This window comes from Dunckerocampus dactyliophorus, chromosome 12 (genome assembly GCF_027744805.1).
Source record: "Dunckerocampus dactyliophorus isolate RoL2022-P2 chromosome 12, RoL_Ddac_1.1, whole genome shotgun sequence".
Classification (NCBI taxonomy): domain Eukaryota; kingdom Metazoa; phylum Chordata; class Actinopteri; order Syngnathiformes; family Syngnathidae; genus Dunckerocampus; species Dunckerocampus dactyliophorus.
The window spans coordinates 3,216,665-3,239,073 of record NC_072830.1 but is presented as its reverse complement, the minus strand read 5'-3'; the positions used below and the strand labels follow the sequence as shown (position 1 = coordinate 3,239,073).

General features: G+C 45.2%; 1 protein-coding gene across 1 annotated transcript in view; it reads left to right on the top strand.

Annotated features, from left to right (window-relative positions):
* Positions 1–22,409, top strand: part of kmt2a (lysine (K)-specific methyltransferase 2A) — a 60,943-nt gene that overhangs the window by 12,875 nt on the left and 25,659 nt on the right. The window contains exons 2-16 of the mRNA XM_054793317.1: positions 1,027–1,114; positions 2,028–5,338; positions 5,684–5,861; positions 7,635–7,863; positions 7,952–8,646; positions 9,801–9,874; positions 10,267–10,503; positions 10,709–10,855; positions 11,612–11,707; positions 12,652–12,772; positions 15,121–15,234; positions 15,444–15,628; positions 16,030–16,206; positions 16,379–16,489; positions 16,632–16,705. Coding sequence (XP_054649292.1) covers positions 1,027–1,114; positions 2,028–5,338; positions 5,684–5,861; positions 7,635–7,863; positions 7,952–8,646; positions 9,801–9,874; positions 10,267–10,503; positions 10,709–10,855; positions 11,612–11,707; positions 12,652–12,772; positions 15,121–15,234; positions 15,444–15,628; positions 16,030–16,206; positions 16,379–16,489; positions 16,632–16,705 — 5,837 coding nt within the window. The remainder of the gene's footprint in view (positions 1–1,026; positions 1,115–2,027; positions 5,339–5,683; positions 5,862–7,634; positions 7,864–7,951; positions 8,647–9,800; positions 9,875–10,266; positions 10,504–10,708; positions 10,856–11,611; positions 11,708–12,651; positions 12,773–15,120; positions 15,235–15,443; positions 15,629–16,029; positions 16,207–16,378; positions 16,490–16,631; positions 16,706–22,409) is intronic.

Genomic DNA, 22,409 nt, shown 5'->3' with positions numbered 1-22,409 from the left:
TTATCACAACAAAACCAGCAGTAACGTGCAAAAATGGACCTGCATGTGATGTTCGGGATACCGCTGTTCGTGAATGCACCTCGCTCGCCGTGACCCTGATTGATAATAAGGAAGTGTTGTGTTGCGGACAGCGCTACGTGGCTGTGCGGTGAAATGTGCGTGCGGTGTTGGAATTGGTAAGGTATAAATAAGGTTAAGGTATAAATAATCAGTCGCAGCTGGACTGTTCAGGTTGTCTGTATATGATATCGTCTATAATATGTGAGTGTGAATGGTTGTTTGTCTATATGTGCCCTGCGATTGGCTGTCGCCCAAAGTCAGCTAGGATATAGGCTCCAGCATACCCCAGCAACCCTAGTTGAGGACAAGCGCCATAGAAAATGGATGAACGGGCTTCAGACTCCATGTTCTTTGCTTTGTAAACCAAAAAAAAACAAACAGGCTTCGCTTCAAATCTTAAAATCAAGCTTCAAGCTTGAACCTTTCAGAGTCATTTAAAAGTGGTGAAAAGTACTGTAACACAAGAACCTTAAATGTCACTTAGCAGTCATAGCTTTAACATTTAAGCCACGGTTGCTGTTGTTCCATGGTGCCAGAGTGATGTACGGTATGACCAAGCACCTCAGCATTCCACTGTTTGCTCAAGGAGCCTGTGGCCACGGATAAGAGTTAGTCACTTGGTGGAATTTTCTGAAATGTTTGCAGTTCCGTTTATCATTTGTGGTTTGGCTATCAGCAGCCATGAATGAATTGATTTTTCTTTGCTGTGTAAAATGTCACCAATTTCCTGAAGCACTGTGGGATGATATCACATTTCTTATTCACCCATCAGCCCCGACTGCATACTGTGGATTAACCACATTTACTGTATTATCACACAAGACAAAGTCAAGCAGAAAATGCCCTGGAATCATCCCAGCAGTCTTGATTTTTAACTCCACAGTGACTCATGTGTTGCACATCTGGCAAATATGTACAAAGATGGATGCTAACTTCCTGTCTTTTCACATACTTATTTTTTTGTAGGAAGAGGCGTTTGGAGGATTTGGAACAGGCACTGAGCAGAAAAGAATACCAAGTCCATCAACGACCACTTCATGTACACATTCATTAGGTAAAATATATCTTTTACCCTCGTCTTTGGTCAAGAGCTTTGGGTAGTGACCGAAAGGACAAGATGGCGGGTACAAGCAGCCGAAATTAGTTTTCTCCGTAGGGTGGCTGGGCTCTCCCTTTATAGATAAGGTGAGAAGCACTGTCATTCGGGAGAAGCTCGGAGTAGAACCGCTGCAATCCTCCACACTGAGAGGAACCAGATGAGGTGGCCCGAGTATCTGGTCAGGATGCCTCCTGGACGCCTCCTTGGGGAGGTGTTCAGTGCACGTCCGACCGGTAGTAGGCCTCGGGGAAGACCGGGACACGTTGGAGAGACTGTCTCTCGACTGGCATGCAAACTCCTCAGGATGCACCGGGAGGAGCTGGATGAAGTAGCTCGGGAAGAGGGAAGTCTGGGCTCATTCCTCGGATAAGTGATAGAAGATGGATGGATGGATGGATGGATAGATAGATATATTTTAACCAACATTGGCTTGATCTTTCCCTTTGTCATTTTATATGTAGCGCTTTTATTGCATCAAGTTGAATTTTTGTATGTTGATTATGTGCCAAGGTTGTTCCCATTGAATCATTGTAATATGATGATGATCAAAATGGTACAAATGTCCAAATGGGTGTGCAAGGTCAGAATCTGTAATGTCAAATTTATCAGAAATAAATGACATTTAGCATGTTTTATCATATTTTGTCTTGCTTATTTAGGATTTTACATTACATTTTGGCTCCTTGGTTGCAGAATTAATTCTAAAAAATAAGATTGCAGTCACCCATGGACTTAGTAGGTGAAACCTTGGCAGAGGTGTGTGCACTTGTATGTTCCGATTATTCTGTAGTTGGAAGGACAAGTTTACCTTTAATAGCTGAGAAAGACAAGCTTTTTACCCTTTTAAAGTATGCTCTCCCTCTCCTAGCTGGCCCACCCACACAGGAGAAGAAGCCACGAGGGCGACCACCGCGTGCCCTAACTGCCCAAAAAACTGCTGCTGCTGCTGCAGGTCGACTTTCCCCTCCCTCCCTCTCTTCCCCCACACAGGCCAAACCTGAAGGTCCTGAAAGGCCAGCTGAGAAGGTGAAAAGGCTGCCTGGGAGGCCACCCGGCTCCGGGGAAAAGCGAAGAGGCCGTCCCCCGTCCTCAAGTTCCAAGAATGCTTGGACTACAGGCAGCCATGCGGCAGCAGAGGACGGCAGGCAGGCTGGGTCTGAGTCAGCCATGGACACAGAGGAGGACAGAGACAGAAGAGGGGCAAAGAGATCACCGCTGGGCTCTGCTCAGCTGCATGATGCCATTCTGCCTAAAGGTGGGCGGGGTGTATCCAAAGTTCCCAACTTGAAGCGAGCAACTTCGCTGACATCATTCAAGTCGCGACTCAAGGCGTTGCCCGGTGTGCCTCGGCGCAGGCGTGGTCGCCCGCCGTCAGCAGAACGCCTCAAAGCCGAGGCAGCGGCGGCTCAGCTGTCCTCCTCCGTTGAATGTGGGGAAGGAAAGCAAAAAGCCTTCAAAGGATGGGACAGAGGAGCAGAACCACAAACGCCCCAGCAGACCACACTTAGTCACACCAATGCTGCAGAAAACCAGGACTCTTCCAATGCTGCTGCCTTGCCGTCTCCATCCAAGCCGGACCGGACAGTGGCACTCCGAAAAAGCCCTCGTCACAGGAAGCCTGTCAGGATTGTTCCACCGTCGAAGCGCACTGATGCGACCATCGCTAAGCAGCTGCTGCAGCGTGCCAAGAAAGGAGCACAGAAGCGCCTGGAGAAGGAAGCTGAGGCCAGCGGGGCAGGCACCTTTGAGACTGGCATCAGGAAGACCCAGCTGAAGAACATCAGGCAGTTCATCATGCCCGTGGTCAGCACCGTCTCCCTTCGCATCATCAAAACACCAAAGCGCTTTATTGAAGACGAGGGCAGCTTTGTGTCCCCTCCGCCCCACATGAAGATCGCACGATTAGAAGCGGCCTCATCTGCATCCACATCCGCCCATGCCACCTCCACCATCTCTTCCTCCCCGTCGCTGGCGATGGCCTCCTCGGCAGTGACCACCACCAGTACTGGTACTACTGCTCCCAATGAGTCTCTCCCCCCTCCGCCACCTCCAGCACCCGCCCCCGCCGCCCCATCAACAGCTGACAGTCTGCTCAATAGCAATACCGACAACGCGGCCAACGGGCGATTCAGCAGTAGTGCGGCGTCTTGCGGCTCAAGTGCCGTGTCGCAGCGTTCCTCCCAGCTTTCTTCTGCAGAGTCTTCCAGATCCAGCAGTCCCACTCTGGACGACTCTTCCTGCGACTCTCAGGCCTCGGAGGCCACGCAAGCTTTGTCGGAGCCCGAGGAGCACTCTCCATCCTCTCAGGGAGAAAGAGAGGCCAACCTGCTACACAGCTCCCGGCCGCCCTCGCCTCCCTCAGAACCAGAACGTGTTTTACCTGAGAGGAGTCGCCGTGGTCGGAGGGGACAGGGGGTGAGTCGGGGGAGTCAGGGCCAGACTACGCGGGAGACACTCACCGCCGGGGCCAAAAAGCCAATCATCAGCCCACCCACGGGAGTGCTCATGTCCTCCTCACTTCTCAACTCCCAACAAGCGTCATCCACAGCGTCCTCTTCTTCCTCGCCACCGCCTCCTCCTCTCCTCACTCCTCCACAGCCTCCTCAGTCAGCCTCCTCGAGTGCTGCTATCAGTGAGCACCACTCTCCATCACCCTGGTTGCCACACCCCATCCCTCCGTTCATGTCTGGCTCGTCAGTGCTGTCCAGCTTGTCGGACAAACGGAGCCGCTCCATTCTGAGAGAGCCCACATTCCGCTGGACGTCTCGGTCCCACCCTGAATACCAGTACTTCTCCTCTGCCAAGTACGCCAAGGAGGGCCTCATTCGAAAACCCATCTTTGACAACTTCCGTCCTCCCCCTCTCACTGCTCAAGACGTAGGCCTGCTGCCTCAAGGTGTCAGCACAGCAGGGGGGGCTGCTCCGGGTACCTTCCCCGTGCAAGGCGGCAGCTCGGGAACGGGGAATCGCCTGTTTGCTCCTCTTCACCCTCACAGCCACCACCAGCATCCCTCCTCGTCCCGCTTTGATCCCCCGCTACAGAAACGTAGCCCACTGTTGCGCGCGCCGCGCTTTACGCCCAGCGAAGCCCACTCTAGGATATTCGAGTCCGTTACACTGCACTCTTCGCCCGGTAGCAGCCCCGGCTCTCTCTCCCCGCACCAGAAGTCGTCAAGCTCCGGCAGAAGCTCTCGGCACAGGAGGCGACTCATCTCTGGGTTACGCGGCCAGGCGCGGTCTCCTTCCCACTCGATGACCAGGCGCAGCAGCCAAATAGGGGGACGGAGGTCTGTGGGGAGAGGCTCTTCTGAGATGTCTGCTCTGTCAGACTCCGTCTCCAGTAGTAACCCCAACTCCTTGCCAGGGGGCTCCGCTACCAGTGCCTTAACTCCTGCTCCGTTTGGCAAATTCTCTGGTTCCAAGGGTCTGACGTCACAGGGGATACCTGACGGCAGGAGAGGGACGGCTGGAAACTCGCTGCCTCCCTTGACAACGGCATCATCCTCCTCTTCGCCACTTTTCCCCCTCTTTTCTTCCAGTGCCCATGACACAGGGCGAGCAGCTGGTAAAGCAACTAAAGAGAAAAGCATGCCAGCTCCCCAGGAGCCTGCTCCAAAGGACAAAGACAAGGATGCTGAGAAAAACCGTGAGAAGGAAAATAAGAAGGAAGCGAGGAAGGATGTGGAGAAAAGGAGTAAGGTCACTACTCCAGATGGCTCCCCCAGTGCGCCCTCCAGCCTCTTTGTAGACGGGAGGGACTCGGAAGATGCTCTTTTATCTCTCGCTCCAAAAAAGGCTCCAAGGAGAAAAAAATCAATATCAGTTGATGTTACAGACACTCCATCCTCTGAGGTGCGTAGTCTCCATGCCGCTATTCCCAATTCCATCGCTAAGAGCCGTGTGCCCAAGAAAGGGCGGTTCAGCGAGAAGGGAGCAGATGTGGAGGATGGTGAAAAGGAGAAAGAGAAGCATGGTGCTTCCAGCCAGACGGCGGCCAGCCTCGTGGGGCAGCCGAGCAAACAACAGCTCCCGGTCTCCTCGCTGGGATCAGTGTTGGAACAAGCAGAGAAGCAACCTGCGACCGACAAGCGCGTTGTTGGACTGCTGAGAAAGGCCAAAGCCCAGCTTATTGAAATAAAGAAGAACAAGCTAAAGTCTGCAGACCAAACCAAGGTCCAGGTCAGTTTTTTTACCATCTTATCATCATCGTTTCATAAACACTTTTTTTTAGATACTTTAGATACTTCAACTGAAACCTGATATCAGGAAAGTCCCAGACAGAGTGTTAGTTGAGGGGAATTCTGTTGCTTCATACATTATGCACAACGCCGCATCGCCCGTGATTTTGAAAGCGATCCTTTGAACACAAGTTTCCTCTGTTCTTCTACAGTTAGTGTAATGATTAGTCAGACACAGGCGGCCGCTGTGCTCATTCAAGCCTTGTTTGAATGTTAGACAGTTGCCCTTCACTCGCAGTATTTCTGCTAGCTAAATATCTCTTCTACTTGTTTTGTTTGTGATTAGGGTCAAGAGAGCGACTCCTCAGAGGCCTCAGTACGTGGCCCACGCATCAAGCATGTTTGCCGCCGGGCAGCCGTGGCGCTCGGCCGCAATCGCGCCGTGTTCCCTGACGACATGCCCACACTTAGTGCCTTGCCCTGGGAGGAGAGGGAGAAGATTCTGTCTTCTATGGGGAATGACGGTGAGGCTAATTGGACATCACATTTGACCCGCTTGTTGTGGGAGTGTCCTATTTGTATTTGTTTGTGTAAACCAGTGGTGTCCAAATAGCATTTGTGGGCCAAAGTTTTTTATTGGTCTGCGGCAAAAAAAAAAAAACAACAACAAAATTAAACAAGACCAAGCGTTACAGTGGAACCTCAGTTTTTGTTATTAATTTGTTCACAAAGTTCCGAAACGTACAAAAATGGAGGCATTTTTACCCACGGGGAATAATGCAAATCCAATTTGTTTGACACCCACAAAATTTGAACAAAAACACATTTTATAGAGAATAATTATGGTTTTACATGCAGAAAACAATGCAAAATCATTTTAAATGACAAATGAATGGAACTTATTGAGACTTTCCACACCTCCTGGCAAGATTGAATTCAGTTCAATTGTGTTTATCACCTTCTTTATTAAACTGCTGGCACTCAAACGTTCTTTGGCCCCATGGCGGGTTATTTAGCAGTCACACTCAAAGAACTGTGTGTCAGCAGCATGTGTCAGGACGCTTTGTTCTGGCACTCGATTTTGCGGAACGATGCCGTAAAGGGCAAATAGACATTGTTAAGTGAGATATTGTGAAAACTGTGGCAACATTTTTGACAGAAACTGAATCATATGAAAACTGTGGCGTACGAAAATAAAGGCTTGAATGTATTATTATTTTTCTGACAAATACACCTGATGATGGCGCTGTTATTGAACGCCAAAGTTTGACCCCCCTGTGAGTTGGATTGACTTTGAAGTTAACGTGAGGGTGTTTCATCGAATCACCACAAAATCTGGTACACACCTTTAGGCAACTGACAAGCACGTGTGTAAAATTTTAACGACGTTGAAAGAAACACTGTTGCAACTAATTGTCCATGATCCATTGATCATTTGTCTAATGCAGGGGTGTCCAAACTGTTTCCACCGAGGGCCGCATACTGAAAAATCAAAGGATGTGGGGGCCATTTTTCCATTTTTTTAAGCCAACCCATGGAGAGATACAAAGATGGTTTTATTTTTAAAGGAAAAAAAAACAGCATCTCAGCTTTGTTTTATCAGTTACAAAGCGTATTATTAGTATGAACTTTTTCTCCTTGCATTGCTTTTTTTTGCTGTTTTTTTCTTTATTTTACAAATATTTCAACGTTCGTTTCGGGCGATATTGTGACTTTATTCTCCCAACATTCGGACTATTATAGTATTATAACTTTATACAGTACCAAACAAACTTTCCAAAAACTGCAAATTTATTCTTTTGTTTTGTTTCTCATATTACAACGTTTTTCCTTAATTTTTTTCCAACTTTATTTTTATTTTTTCTTCTAATATTATCCAATCCAACCCTCGCTTGGAAAACTGTGTGGCTGTCAGGGAGACTGTCCTTGAGTGGTTTAGGTCTTACCTGTCAGGGACCTGGGGACTCCACCTCGTCCACCGCCCCCTTTGACTGTGGAGTCCCCCAGGGATCAATTCTTGGGCCCATCCTATTTGTTCTGTACCTAATATTCACAAAACATGGCATCTCCTGTCACTTTGATGCAGACTACTGCCAAATTTACTTAGCACTTACAAAAAATGAGCATGCCCCCCTGAGACCGCTTCTCGAGTGCTTAAGCGACGTCAAGGTCTGGTTGGCTCAATGAGGGGAAGGCAGAGACGATCCTGCTCAATCACACCGGCACCTTGTTGTCCAAATAACTGTAGATGTTTTGGCTGCTCCATTTCTGATATCTCTCTCATCTCATCTCTGCAGACAAGTCCTCGGTGGCAGGCTCAGAGGAGGCCGAGCCTCAGTCCCCGCCCATAAAGCCGCGGGAGACACGGCAAAAGGCTATCCAAGAAGCTCCTCCCAAAAAGGGTCGTCGATCGCGCCGTTGTGGTCAGTGTTCAGGCTGCCAGGTTCCTGAAGATTGCGGAGTCTGTACCAACTGTCTCGATAAGCCCAAATTTGGTGGACGGAACATCAAAAAGCAGTGCTGCAAGTATGTCTCAGTAGATCAGTTTTTTAATGACCTGGGAGACCTGAGTCCCACGATGAAAACATTCATGTTCTGCCTCCATTGTCCACAGGATGAGGAAGTGTCAGAACTTGCAGTGGATGCCCTCAAAGATGTTTCTTCAGAAGCAAGGCAAAGGCAAGAAGGACAAGAAGAAGAACAGGTTGGCTGAGAAGAAGGAGGGTCTTAATCCAGTTAAAGGACAGAACTCTGAGCCTGCAGGCCTCAAGCCCGCTCTTGCACCACCAAAGGAGGAACCTCCCCACAAAAAGAGTGAAACTCCTCCTCCAAGGCCGGGAGAGGAGAAGTCCAAACAGCAGTCATCACCACAGCCATGCTCACCAGCTCCATCATCGTCGCCTTCCCCGCATCAGTCCCCACAAACCACCAGCACGTTCACAGCCCCTGACCAGTCTCCAGACCCAAAACCGCTCTCTGTCTCGAGCAGTGCCGCTAGCAAGAAGGGGCACAAAGCCCATCAGCCGGCCTCCTCCTCCACCTCCTCCTCTTCTTCCTCGTCGCCCTCCTCGTCCAGCTCGTCGTCGTCCTCGTCCTCCTCATCTTCCTCCACTTCGTCCTCAGCGCAGAATTCCCCCGCACCTTCACCGTCTGCGCCGTCAGATCCTCAATCGTCACAGCAGGGTCCGCCGAGCAGCCAGCCGCCCTCGAGGAAGGACGCCTCACCCAAGATTCCCCTGAGCGAGCCCAAGAAGAAGACCCAGCAGCCATCACCCCAACAGCACAGCTTGACGTCATCATCAGACACAGGTGAGGGATTGGTGACGCCTTTTTCTCTGCTTAGTATCCTCCTGTATGTACTTCTCTGTATTTTATTCACGTTATTTGAGGGGAGATTGAGGGCAGCAAGAAAAGGGAGCGCTGCAGCAAAGTGGAGACTAAGGAGTACTGCAGTGTCCTGAGTTAAGGCAATATTTTTAGCATGTGCAGCAGTTTTGAGTAGTATCGGTGCAGTGGAAAGGGGGAATTAGGCTGAAATTCCTCATTTGGCTTTTTACTTTGTCCTTCTCCACTCTGTTTGAAACCCTTTTAAGTTTACAATAAATACACTGGAGGCTAACTAGGTAGCTTGGTGCATGCTGCGCTTAAAGCCCTGCAGCGTATAAGAGTTGCGCAAAGAGCAATAGGAGTGCAACGGTGACTATAGGGGTGTTACTTCATGTCTACAGGGCTCTAATAACAGTAAAGATTGTAAACAGGTTTTCTATGCTCTAACCACGAAAATATTCCATTTGTTAATATTGAATCCTACTTCCTGCGGAAATTCACTTATCGCAGCCGAGTCTGGAACCAGTTAACCGTGATAAACGAGGGACGACTGTACATTTGATTAATTTTCTTCAATGCAGCCAGAGAAGGGGGCTCTGCAGAGAAGTGGAGACGGATGGATTGGCAATGCAACAGGCTAAGCCAAGGATAACAAAACCTTTTTCAGGGAGGGCCGCATACAGGAAAATCAAAGGATGCGGGGGAACACTGCTATTTTTACATACTGCCATTTAAAAAAAATAAAAAGCCCAAAAAAAATATTTGCATATATTTAAAGCCAAAGCTTTGTGTTATTAATTATTAATATCAACATTTCTGCTTTGTTTTCTTTTTTTTAGTGTCTAATTTTTTTCTACAATGTGGGATGGGCCAGTAATAAATGAGTCGCGGGCTGCAAACGGCCCCCGGGTTGTACCTTTGGACGCCCTGGGCTAAGCTAACGCTAGCAAGAGTGTTTCATTTAGTGATGGTCGTGTGTGCTCAAAAGTTGCCATGTTGCAGCCTGCTAAGGACAGTAGTGTTGTTTTCGTATATAGCAAGAAGAGCCATGGATGGAAATGACTGTCTTGTTTGTTTTTTCGTTGTTTTTTTTTTTAACGACACATATTTTTTTTTATGGTTTGTCATTTTTATAGTTGACCCAAAGCAATTGAAGAAGCCAACATCTCGCTCTCTCCTTCCATCTCCTAAGCAGAAACCAAAAGAAAAGGTAGGAAAAGTGATTTCATTCTCCATTTTAATGTCGCTGAAGCTCATGATTTATTGTTTTTTTTAATGTATGTACTAAAAGCAATGTAACATAGTGTGTATTGAAAGCGGATGAAGCCGCTGCAGAATGACTTTAACCTGCGTTCTTGCTCACGGCAATTTGGAGATGACTTCATTCGGTTGCAGAATGAAAATGAATGCGCCCGTTGGCAAGTAAAACTCTTGGTTTGCATCCATGTTTTGACTCTTCTGAGTTACTGCTAGTCTACTCGTGGAAATGTGTTATTATTCAACTGTTGTGTTTCTATTTCTTCAGTACATACGAAGCTGACTGCACACAGTGTCCAACATTCACTCTCTTTATGTCTTCTCTTACATGCAAACCTAAAAAAGACGCTGACCACAAAACCCCCCGGCAGCTGTACTTTAAACTGGCAGGGCACTCCCTCGACAAGGGGCCAGGAGAAGTCAACGGCGCCCTGCGACGGAGTGCATCGAATCAGAGTGGATTTCAAGAGGGACCATGATGTGGAGAAGGTGTGGGCGGCCGGCGGCCTCAGCCTGCTCACTTCTGTGCCTGTCACACCCAGACTGCTCTGCTTCTTATGTGCAAGCAGCGGAAACGTGGAGGTATAAAAACACAATAAATGAACTCTCACTTACACTTGCCTCCGAGATAAAACAACAAGCTCTATTAAGCACTGCTGCAAATAGCCTTTCTCACCAGTATGGTGTCATAAAAGCTCCCATTTACCATGCATGTTAGTAGGTGGGAATCTACAATTACAGTGCTGGTGCATTAAAACTAAATGTTGTTTCCTTTCTGTCTCTCTAGTTTGTTTTCTGCCAGGTGTGCTGTGAACCGTTCCATCTCTTTTGCCTGGGGGAGTCGGAGCGTCCTCTCCAGGAGCAGTTTGAGAACTGGTGTTGCCGCCGATGTCGCTTCTGCCAGGCCTGCGGGTGCCAACATCAGAAAACTAAAGTAAGCTGTTCTGCACAGTTCAGTTCGTTTTTTTTTGGCCGGGCACAAAAGAAGCTCCGTTTAGGATGACAGCGTGTAAAAAGGCTGTGGAATCTTCCCAAGGGAGATGCTTCCTGGCGTTGGAGGCAGACGGCCATTAATCAGCTTTATGAATTAATGCCAAGGCTTTTTATTATTTAACTCAAATCCTGTCTTTGCTGCACATGGTGTCAGCCTCACATGCTTGTCATTACAATTATACATTATGTACGTCTACACGCTTTTGATGTAGTTAGTACATAAGCGACACAAATATGATTGAGCTGCTCATTGGAGGTCTTCTTGGCTAATTGTTGTCTCTGTCTAAAGGACATCAAGTCATTTATTATTTTTATTGGCTTCCATTTCTGGCGCGGAGTGCATCCCTGGCAACTCTGTGCAAGTGTGTGGCTTGAAAGCTCCAGGCGAGGCCACTGGCGTGTCAAACCGCTGCAGATAAATCATCCTCCTCCAAAAATGGTCATATAAACCTTGCCTAATACACTTCTGAACACGTGTGTTTGGTTGCTAGACAGTACGTCTCTTGAAGCGCTTTGCCAGGGCAGTGTTGTGTCTCGTATTGTGACTGTCATTATTAGAAACAGCTCTCAGTGTAATGCAGATTCAACACAATCCAAACGCAGGCAACAGACAGGAATTATACCCACCAATTATGGATGAGTTGATGAGTCATGTGTGTATACTGATGCCATGTTTGATATTTAATGCTTTCTGTAGCAGCAGCTGCTGGAGTGTGATAAGTGCCGTAACAGCTATCACCCGGAGTGCCTGGGTCCCAACCACCCCACAAGACCCACCAAAAAGAGGGTCTGGGTAGGACACACACCATCTCACAGTTACTCCAGCATCAAATCTCAGCTCACACCTTCTTCTCCCGAGCCCAGGGGTCGGCAACCTTTACCAGCAAAAGAACCATTTTGCCTCCTCTTAAAGTAAAAAATTTTTAAAAAATTCTCGGGAGCCGCAAAACATTACACTGCTTATAAACTTGGTAAAATGTTAATCTTTTTAAAATGTTGAGACAAACAGAAGTGTGCCTCCATTTATTTTATTTATTTGCAAGTTTATTTGCACATTTGTGTCAAGTTAATTCATGCTAGCACACTGCCTTTTACCACACACGCCAAACAGCAATGTAATAATCTCTTTGGAAAAACTCCAGGCTTGAACTGGTGGATGGTACGTCGGCATTCATTTTGTGCTTTTAATGTGATGTTTTTCATGTCTTAGTTTTACACAATACATAATAAATAAGATAAATTAGATTGCTATAATGTACGACACCCTGTAATGTACAAAAAGCTGATGACGTTATTGATTTACATGTGTAGGCCTACTCTGAAATAAGATAAACACTTTAAGGGGTAGTTGGGATTTTGTGACACAAAGTTGTATGACATCCCCATCAGCAGTGGACTATATCAACAGTGACTTACCCCCCTGCATACACTAGCCTACCGCCCCCTCCCTTGCTCATCCAATCAGCAGTCAGAACGCAGTCTAGATGCATTCACAGACTGCATTTAATTTTAAAAAATGCACATTTCCACTACTTAGGTGTTTAAAAAAAAATAAATAAAAAAAATCACGGGGCTCAGCGGAGGGAGCCACAACAAGGATGCTGCAGGGTGCCGACCCCTGCCGCAGACCTTTGTTGACTCTCAGACTCTCAATTACAAAAACACACCTCTCTTGTCACAGTGCCACTTGAACGCCTGCACGTGTTTTCTCAATTTGTTTGTTGTCTGTTTTTCCAGATATGCACCAAGTGTGTGCGCTGTCAGCGTTGCGGAGCCACCAAACCTGGGAAGTCCTGGGATGCCCAGTGGTCACATGACTTCTCCATGTGTCACGACTGTGCCAAACTGCTTGCGAAAGGTGAATGGCGAGCAAAGAAAGCGATCACATTTTTGAATTTTAATTACAGTGTTCCCTCGTTTATCGTGGGGTATAGGTTCCCAAAATAGCCCACAATAAGTAAAGTACCCAACTTTATTTGATGATTCTATATGTTTTACGGCTGTAAAAGCCCTCACCATACACTTCATACACTTTTCTCAGACAGGCATTAACATTTTCTCACATTTCCTTTTTGATTAAACACACTCAAAGTTCACATTCCCTTTGAATTTGAATGATTAACCTACTAGGTTGGACACAAGACGTGATTAAGTCACACATATTTCACTCCTCTCACCGTGCCTCGTCCTGGTGCCGTTCGGCTGTGGTGTTTTTGTATCCTCCTTAAAACATATTGCTCCTGCCTTCGTATTGTCCTCCTCCTGGTCCTACTCTTTGAACCGAAGATTAATTTAGCCTGTTAGCTTCTACTTCTTCTATTGTGTACTGGCAGTTGGCAAGCAGCTCACACAGTTAGCCAGTTTGCTAGCGACTATTGACCACAACAGGAAACGGCACAAAGGAGGTTGATTGGTTGAATAGTCTACAGCCAATCAGGACGCAGAACACAATGGGCGGGTTCTACCTTAGCCAATAAGGACTGTTGTTGCTCTATATTTAGCAGGCTATTGTCTAGGTAGGTCTAGTTCCTAGGTGGAGCTCTCACATGAGTATACAACACCCTCTACTGGTAGCAGTAGGAAATATAGTAACCGACACATACAACAGAGCACCCATTGATTGCTCTAATACACCACAAGGACGACACAAAAAAAAAGCAAAATTGCAAAAAATCCGATATTGACATTAGAAATCGGTCTGATATCAGACAAAGAAAACCGTGTCAAATGATATCAGCCTGCATCTAAAATCTCTGATATTGGCACGCCGATACAAGCAGCCCACTCCAGACGGCAGCTGTGCTTCTTTTGAGCATGCAGAACCCACGTGATCACAGCAGCGTGTGCTAGTGCACATACAACCAACCACCACCACTTCCTGAAACATCCACCGCTGTTTGACACATTTGCAAAGTGTGAGAAACTTTCACGGGACAGTCAAAAAATCACTCACTCTAACAGACAAGAGCCGGCCCCTGTCCATCATACGTGTTCCAGCCCACATGGTTCTTATGTCTTCATGCTTCACTCATGTTTTATCGCCAAGCGTTGCTATGTTGCACTCTGTTCGGCGGTCCTCGAGCGCACAATAGTTACATGAGGCAGAGCGAAAGAGAAACGTCTCCTCCGGTGGTACCTCGGTTTTTGTTAAAAATTTTCTCCAAAAGGTCAGACGAAAACCGAAACGTACAAAAGCCGAGGCAAATCCTCCCATAAGAAATAATAGAAATCCCATTAATCTGTCCCAGACACCCAAAAATAATAACACAAAAAATAATTAGAGTTTTAAATACATACACATGATGAATGAAATGAGTGAAATGAACATTTAACATCATTTGACCTTTATTGAAGATGCTTTTGAATACGGCGAGGAGGGCAGGGTGTCATCTTGGCACTATTCTTTCTTAAAATCAACAGTGTTTCTTGCCTTCTTTATCAAATTGCTGGCTCTGGCAACTTTCTTTGGCCCCGTGGTGGGTTATTTAAGCGTGGCACAGACAGTGAGTCAGTAAGATTAAGGGTGCTTTGTGTGACGATACAGGGCAAACGTACCAGCTGGTACGAGCAATATTATGCAATAACTGAGACATCGTACGGAAACAGGCAAAATTTATGTTGAAAACTAGGGATGCTACAATCCAGGTTTTATGCTGCCGATTCAGATCATCCAGGAAATCGGCCGATACCGATCACATTGATTATACATTTTTCAATTTATTTATGATGAGTATGAGCATAAAGGAAATATCAGGACAATTCCAAGGTCCCTTGACCACCAAAAATAGGTAGTTAATAATAAAATTAATTAATGTGTGGCTGGGAATTATTTGTCTGGCTGCACCCCTGCTACTGGCTATTTGATATGAAAAAAGGAAGCATAAAATCACCTTCATTTAGACAAACATACATGACTTACTTTTTTAAGACAACTCATGAAACTTCCAGAGGATGAGACGCCTTCTTTGAAGAGACTTTGCCGAACTTCCACCGCTGAGAACGCATGCTCTCGTCCACTGAATTCAATTGTTTTTAGGGTTTTAGCTTAGCCGTCTGACTGCCACACATAACTCTAACAAAAAACATTTGTATTCTTCTTACATAATTCAAAGCGTGAGAAAAATGTATCGGCTTATACACCGGACATGATGGTAAAAAAACAAGAAGTTGGACAATATATTGCAATAATTGTCCCTTCTCTCACAGGGAACCCCTGCCCGCTTTGCAATAAGGGCTATGACGACGAGGACTACGAGAGCAAGACAATGCAGTGTGGACGCTGCAACCGCTGGGTTCATGCCAAATGTGAAAGCCTGACAGGTGCGTACGTGTGGAAGATGGTGTATATTCACAAGCAGACGTCCTACTTGAGTATTCAGCAGAGCTTGTCACACCTCCTTTGCGCTGTCACTCCCTGACGCGTGCCGACAGGCTGTCCCGCAAAGGTCGTCATATTGACGAGCTGCTGAAAGATGATAAGGCCAATAACGGGCATGATATTGAGCCGTCATCCGCTGCTTTCCTCACAGATGAAATGTACGAGCTGCTGTCGAAGCTGTCGGAGAGCGTTGCCTACACGTGTATCAAATGTACGGAACGCCAGCCGGCTGAGTGGCGGACGGCGCTGGATGGGGAGCTCAAGGGCTGCATTCGCCACGTCCTCACGGCGCTGCTCAACTCTCGCACCTCGGCGCACCTCCTACGCTACAGACAGGTTAGTTCTTTACCTATGATGATGCTGTTTTATTGATAAACACTCAGAGAGCTAGAAGGGCGCTCAGTAGAGCAGCGACATCCGTCTGACTTCTAATTGACTTGGCCCTAGGGATAGGCGGAAGAAAATGGATGGATGGATGGATGGAATTGTGCAGGCTGCTCTTCTATATTACAATAAGTTCTATGGTTGCCATCACAATACAAAGACAAAGCACATATCTGGAGTTAATATGACTATAATTTGATCTCTGGAGTTTTTTGTGCCGCTTTAGAAGCATGCTTCTCTCCTAAATGAAGTACTAAACTGTGATGAGTGCAATCTGATGTCTTGACTGCTCAAAATCCTCAAACAAAAGATTAGCGCCACTCTCAAGTTTGAACTCTCACTCTTTGGGGTAGGCAGTGAAACCTCCGGATCTAAACCCAGAGACCGAAGAGAGTCTTCCATCTCGTCGCTCGCCCGAGGGCCCAGACCCTCCTGTTCTGACTGAAGTCACGCCTTCGGCTCCCAGTGACTCCCCAGCCGATCTGGAGTCTGTGGAGAAAAAGATGGATCAGGGCTGCTACAAGTCTGTGGTAAGCATCCTTTTGCTTATGTGGATTTTTACTCCAGGTACTCCAGCTTCCTCCCACAGTCCCAAAGCATGCATGTTAGGAATGGAGCCTCTAAATTGTCCAAAGGTGCGGTTGATGGTTTGGTTTGACCAGGATAAGCAGTAGAAAATGAACAACTTTTATTTTTTCCCAGGTGGAGTTCAGCGACGACATTGCGCGAATCATTCAGGCAGCCATTAACAATGATGGCGGTCAGCCCGAGAGCAGAAGGGCTAACAGCATGGTCAAGTCGTATTTCATCCGCGTAAGTGTCTGCTATTTTTTACTGCAAAAGTCAGCAGTACAGTCAGTTTGATCATAACTAAAACGGGACATTTCTTTTTTCATGTCCTTTGACGCCAAATACTCATCATCGAGCATCATCAATGTTGAATGTTCTGTTTCAGCAAATGGACCGTATCTTTCCCTGGTTCAAAGCGAAAGAGTCACGCTTCTGGGAGCAACCAAAAGTCTGCTCCAAGTGAGTATCTCCCACCACCTTCTTCCATTTGGTTGTTTCTACAGTTGAATCATTTCAAAGAACTTCCTTGGAAAGCAATACGAAAACGAAAGATTATCTTCAGTTTTGTTTCAAATTTCACAACAGGAATTTGGGTTTTTAATACCCTTGTAATGGGAGCTCTTCTCTGAAGTGTGGAGGTCTGTAATTAGTGAAGGGAAAGAGGCGGTTTCTCTGGAAGACGCTGAGTATACCGTCATGTGTGTGGTGGCTGGAGGCAGCCAGAAAGCGGTTAGCTAATATTTATAGAATGTTCTGGTTGAGTGCGGCAACCATCCTCTGAGATAAAAAGTGGAGGCGTCACTCGATTTTAAGGACAAGGATGTATAGGATGTGAGCGAAATAGCGCATGAGCACTAAGAAATGACCGTAATTTCCAGTTTATAAACTACTTTTTTCTTAAACTTTGCACCTAGCGGTTTACACAGTGGTCCAACAAATTTATGGCTAAGTTCTAATCTCGTGACATCTCCTTTACTTTACTGTCGCTCACGAGTCAGTGATGAAACAGTAGCTTTGGCAGGAGCCAATCACGAACTATCAGTAAACTCACAACGACCTTGTCAACCCATTGCTAACCACAGGGGGTCATTACTCAATATAACAGTACAAAGAACACTAAACTCATCACACAGCAACTTAACACTCAAAAGGTAGCTAGGAAATATCCAATATAAATACCAATACAAGTTTAAATTAAAAAAACTATTTTAACATTTTCCCATAATGCATTGCATCCAAGGAAAGCATCAATTTGTGCCTGGGGACGCTGCAATAATGTCAGCCTCCCTCTGGGCCCCTATGGCTCCCTCTGGTGGACAGAGGCAGCATTGCAGCACCATCCATCACTTTTCTGTGCTGCTTGTCTTCCAATAAATGCTTTGCTTGGATGCAATGCATTATGGGAAAATGTTAATAGTTCTTTTTTCTTAGGTATACCTTTTTTGAGTGTTAAGTTGCTGTGTGATGAGTTTAGCGTAAAATGTTATATTCGGTTATATTTCCAATGGGTTGACAAGCTCGTCGTGAGTTTATTCGTAGCTCATGATTTGCTCCTGTCAAATAAAGAGCTGCCTGGTCCTCAAAGAGTTTCCGGTATTTATTATTGTTATTTTAGCCAGTTTGTTTTTTTTTATTGTGTCCATCAACAAAGACTTACACAGTAGAGTCCACATGTAGTGAATGGAAACTATGTATATATTAAAAAAGGGGGGGGGGGGGGTCTTGTCGCAAAGTATGCCAAGTACAATAGTCCCTCACTGTCAAAAATATTTTAATAAATAAATCATGCTGTTTTGTGGTTGTTTACAGCCTATTATTAGTGAAAAATATGCTTACTTAATCAGATTTTATGCATTTTTGCCTATATGAAGTATGTTCAAGCATAAAATTGGCTAAATAAACTAAAATACAAATATGAGGCATTCAAAAGACACGTTCAAAGACTTTGTGATGATATGTAGTATTCTACAATGGTCACTAGGTGTCAGTAATGTTACTGTAATGTTCAGTGCGACACAAGCACCAGACTTTATCGCTGGAACAACAGGATTTTATTGCAGGTTTGAATCATCTGACAACAAGCACAATAATCCCTAACACTGACCGTAACACAGCCGTAACCCACACCGAGCTAAAACTCAAGTCTGAACCCCTGACATCACTTCCTGTCCACCCACCCAGTCAGCTCCCCCAGCATCGGAAGACGACATTTACAGACGAGCCTTTGTCTAATTTATGTCTTAATTGGCTTATTTTGCGTTATGTCTACTATATTGGCCAGTACAAGTGCAAAGGTGACTATAGGGATGTTAGTTCATGTCTAGAGGACTCTAATAATATTAAAAAACTTATTTACAAGGTCGTAAACAGCTTTTCTATGCTCTAACTATGAAAATATCCAATTTTATGAATAAGGAATCCTACTTTGTGGAAACGTACTTATCACGGTTGCGTCTGGAGCCAGTGAACAGCAATAAACGAGGGTACACCATTTTTTAATAACATGACTGCATTTGTAAGTTTAGACAGCAAATAAGTGTTGAATGCTTTATTGAAAAACTTTATTATATCCATTGTTGTTCTTACGTTATATTCTGGCCACTTTATATTGAATTTGTTGGCACTTTTTTGTAAAAAAAAAAAAAAAAAAATCAAATTATTTAGAGGGGGGCTAAAGAATATTTTAGGAAGGCTTCAAACCCACAAATAGGCCTAATGATGCCACCGGACAAAAGCATTCACACGTGCTTAATCAATTAATCAGAAGCTGGACTTGGCTCTTTAGTTCCCCTTGAAACTTAAATCAGTTGCTATAAAAGGAGCACCAAGTCCAGCTTTTTTCCCCTTTCACTTTCTGGTGCAGTGCTCCGATACTTTTTGTCTAAATGGTATGTACGGCATACAGTATGTAGTAGAAACAAGAGCAAGGGGTTGGAACAGCAGGATTTTCACTTCCTCAGTAGACTTAAATGAGTGGCGTAGGACAAACAAGTGGATCTCTCTTTGGACTTCTGCCGCAATTAAAGCCTCAGTCAAGGCTCAGCGTTGCAGTAATGAAATTGATTTTGCTCTGAGTGTGAATTAACGTGCCCCCTGGTCAGCTTGATGCCGGATGGAAAAATTGGCTGAGAATAATCGGAGACAAAGGGAAGATAAGGGATAAAGCCTTCGGAGTCCTGATTGGTATCAAAGATTAGCACTAAGTGAGCCGCACGGTGATGCATCTTTGGCATTTAAACTGTCATACAAGTGTAAAAATAAGTTAACCACTCACTGTTACGTGAAAACATTAAAACCCTCATTCTTAACCTGAACTCATTCAATTTTCCCTCATTCATTTTTCAAAATTCAACTCCTGCAGTACCGGCCGTTTTAGACCATTTGGACTGATCTTTCAAGGCACACAGAATATTGTGTGTTTATATGGCTATATAAACATGGAACCTACCAAAGAAAGATTAGACTCCCGTCTTTCATCAGGAAAAAAGTTTGTTTCTACCTTTTTCTGTTCTTTAGTGATCAGCAGTAGAACATAGGTACGTTTCAGGGAAATATCAGTTCCCAACTAAAAAAAAAGAGAGAAAAACAGCTTTTTGTGAACTATATAATACAGGCCAAAGGTTTGGACACACCTTCTCATTCAATACATTTTCTTTATTTTTATGACTAGATTCTCACTAAAGGCATCAAAGCTATGAATGAACACACGTGGAATTATGTACTTAACAAAAAAATTGTGAAATAACTCTAAATATGTCTTTATTTTAGATTCCTCAAAGTAGCTGTTTTATAGCGCTGCAAACCCTTGGTGTTCTCTCAATGAGCTTCATGAGGTAGTCAGCTGAAATGGGTTTTCACTTCACACGTGTGCCTTGTCAGGGCTACTTAGTGGAATTTCTTGCCTTATTAATGGGGTTGGACCCATGGGGTTGTGTTGCGTGTGTGCACGCGTGTGCGTGCACAATCTTCTGCATGCTACATTCCTCCACGCTTTCTCACTTCCTCCTTGCTGTCAAGCACGTGAATACATGCAAAATATCCACGCCAAGCTCTTTATCGAATGCACATCTGTCCCCCTTGTGGCCGTTCTTATGGCTTAAAACTCTTTTATTGTGCACTTGTGTCATCACCCCTTTTTGCCTCTTCAGCAAAAAAAAACGGAAAAGACGTTTGGGAGCGAGCATTTGGGTTTAAAAAAACGTATAAATACGTCTTTGGTATTGAATGAGTTAATGATGAGGCCATACAGAGGTGACGTGTGGAAAATGCGGCTCACGTCACATTTTAAAGCATAAAAAGAATGTAACCACATAATGTGAGGTGAAAACAGTGAAAGACGCAACCTGAACTTTAACGATGAGGCCCTGTAAGGGTGAAACTTAACTTCCTTAACAATTTGAAACTTGTTGGGGCACATTTATAATAATTCGAAGTGTTATTATTTGGAATTTGAATTGCAAAAAATCCGAAGAAAAAGCAAAACGCTAGGCCTGTCACAAAAATTGCTAAATCAATTAATTAAATGATTAAAAAACAAAACAAAAACAGGTGGATAATTATGACGCCCTGGATAAACTGACGTGTTCGTGTATGCGTGTGCTTCATCTGCTCGTCCCTCTTTGCCATACAGGCTGGATGACAAGAGGCTTCACTCTGCATCTGTCTGTGCGCATTAGTTCTATAGTGGAATGAACAGAGAGAGTGAACCCTCCTGTCCTCTAATTCAGCCTCTTTGTGGAGGCGGGGCTACTAACGAGTGGACACAGAGTGCTAGCACCAAATTAGCCTCGTGAGAAAGCATATGCTAACATGAATGAAGGCACAGAAGCGATGGTTTCTAAGGCGAACGCAACCGCCTCAGTGTGGGACTATTTTGGTTTTAAACAGAATGAACAAGGTGAGCGCATGAACACGACGAACCGATATGTCGCATTTGTTCGAAAGTAGTGGCGAGGAAGCAGGGGAACACGACTGACTTGTATGCACACTTGAAACACAACAATCTTTTTTATTTTTCCCAACTGGGTATAAAAAACTACTGAAGTGCAGCGGAGCCTTCGTTCCGACAGCCAACGCTTACTGCGGCGTTTGGTCGGCAAAGTAATTATAAACAAAAGAACGCAAAATGGTGCACGCTCACAGACAGTGTCGCTCGCACAGGTACACTATACCTGAGTACCGTCTAGTGGTTGAAATATGAATTACACCTCATGACAACAATTTTTAAAAAATGGTCTGGAAAAAATGTTGTTGATAAGATCGATTATCAATGATAATTTGTCGCACAGTTAACCACCAGCAAAATTTGTTATCGTGACAGGTTTACAAAACACAGAGTTAATCCTTTGATAGTCGCTGAACTGAGTTTTCATAACGCTAATGTCTCAGGTGCTCCACCTTTTTGAATAAAAAGCCAAAGAAAAAGGGTTACTCAGTGGGCTATGTTGTGGTTGTCTACCGCTGTGCGTTTCTGTGTGGAGTTAGCATGTTCTCCCCGTGCGTGCGTGCTTGGGTTTCCTCCCACATTCCAAAAACAAGCATTTTAGGTAAACTGCCGTCTCGAACTCGTCCATAGGTACGAACGTGAGTGTGAATGGTTGTTTGTCTATATGTCCACGGTGTACCCCGCCTCTTGCCCGAAGTCAGCTGGAATAGGCTCCAGCGCGGCGTAACTGTGACAGACGAGCTGTGCAGCCCTTGTCCCGCCTCCTGTCAAATATCAACTGACATTTAATCCTGCTAATGAAAGGATGATTGCCCTCTGAATTTCTTTTCAAGTACTTTATTGACTGGAGTGAATAAAAGAACAGGAGAGGATCAATAAAATGAATCCACCATTTAACTCTAGTGAAGGAGTAGATTTTTTGCAATAGATTGCAGGCGTTTAATGTGGAGTGTATTGATGGCGGAGGGCAGCTATTGATGAGAACTCTCACTTTGAGAATGGTTAATGAAAAAGATGCTATTGAATAAATGATGCTCTTTGTAGAGACTTCTCCTCCAGGCTTCGGTGCCGGAATGAATATTCATGCCACATAAAGCCATACCGTGCCAGTGTGAGCGTCGCACTCATTCACACGTTCTCGCTTAATCACCCCAACACTGCACTCTCCTCGGAGCTATCAGCTTTCCCAGACCCATTTATTATTTATTATTTGCTTTG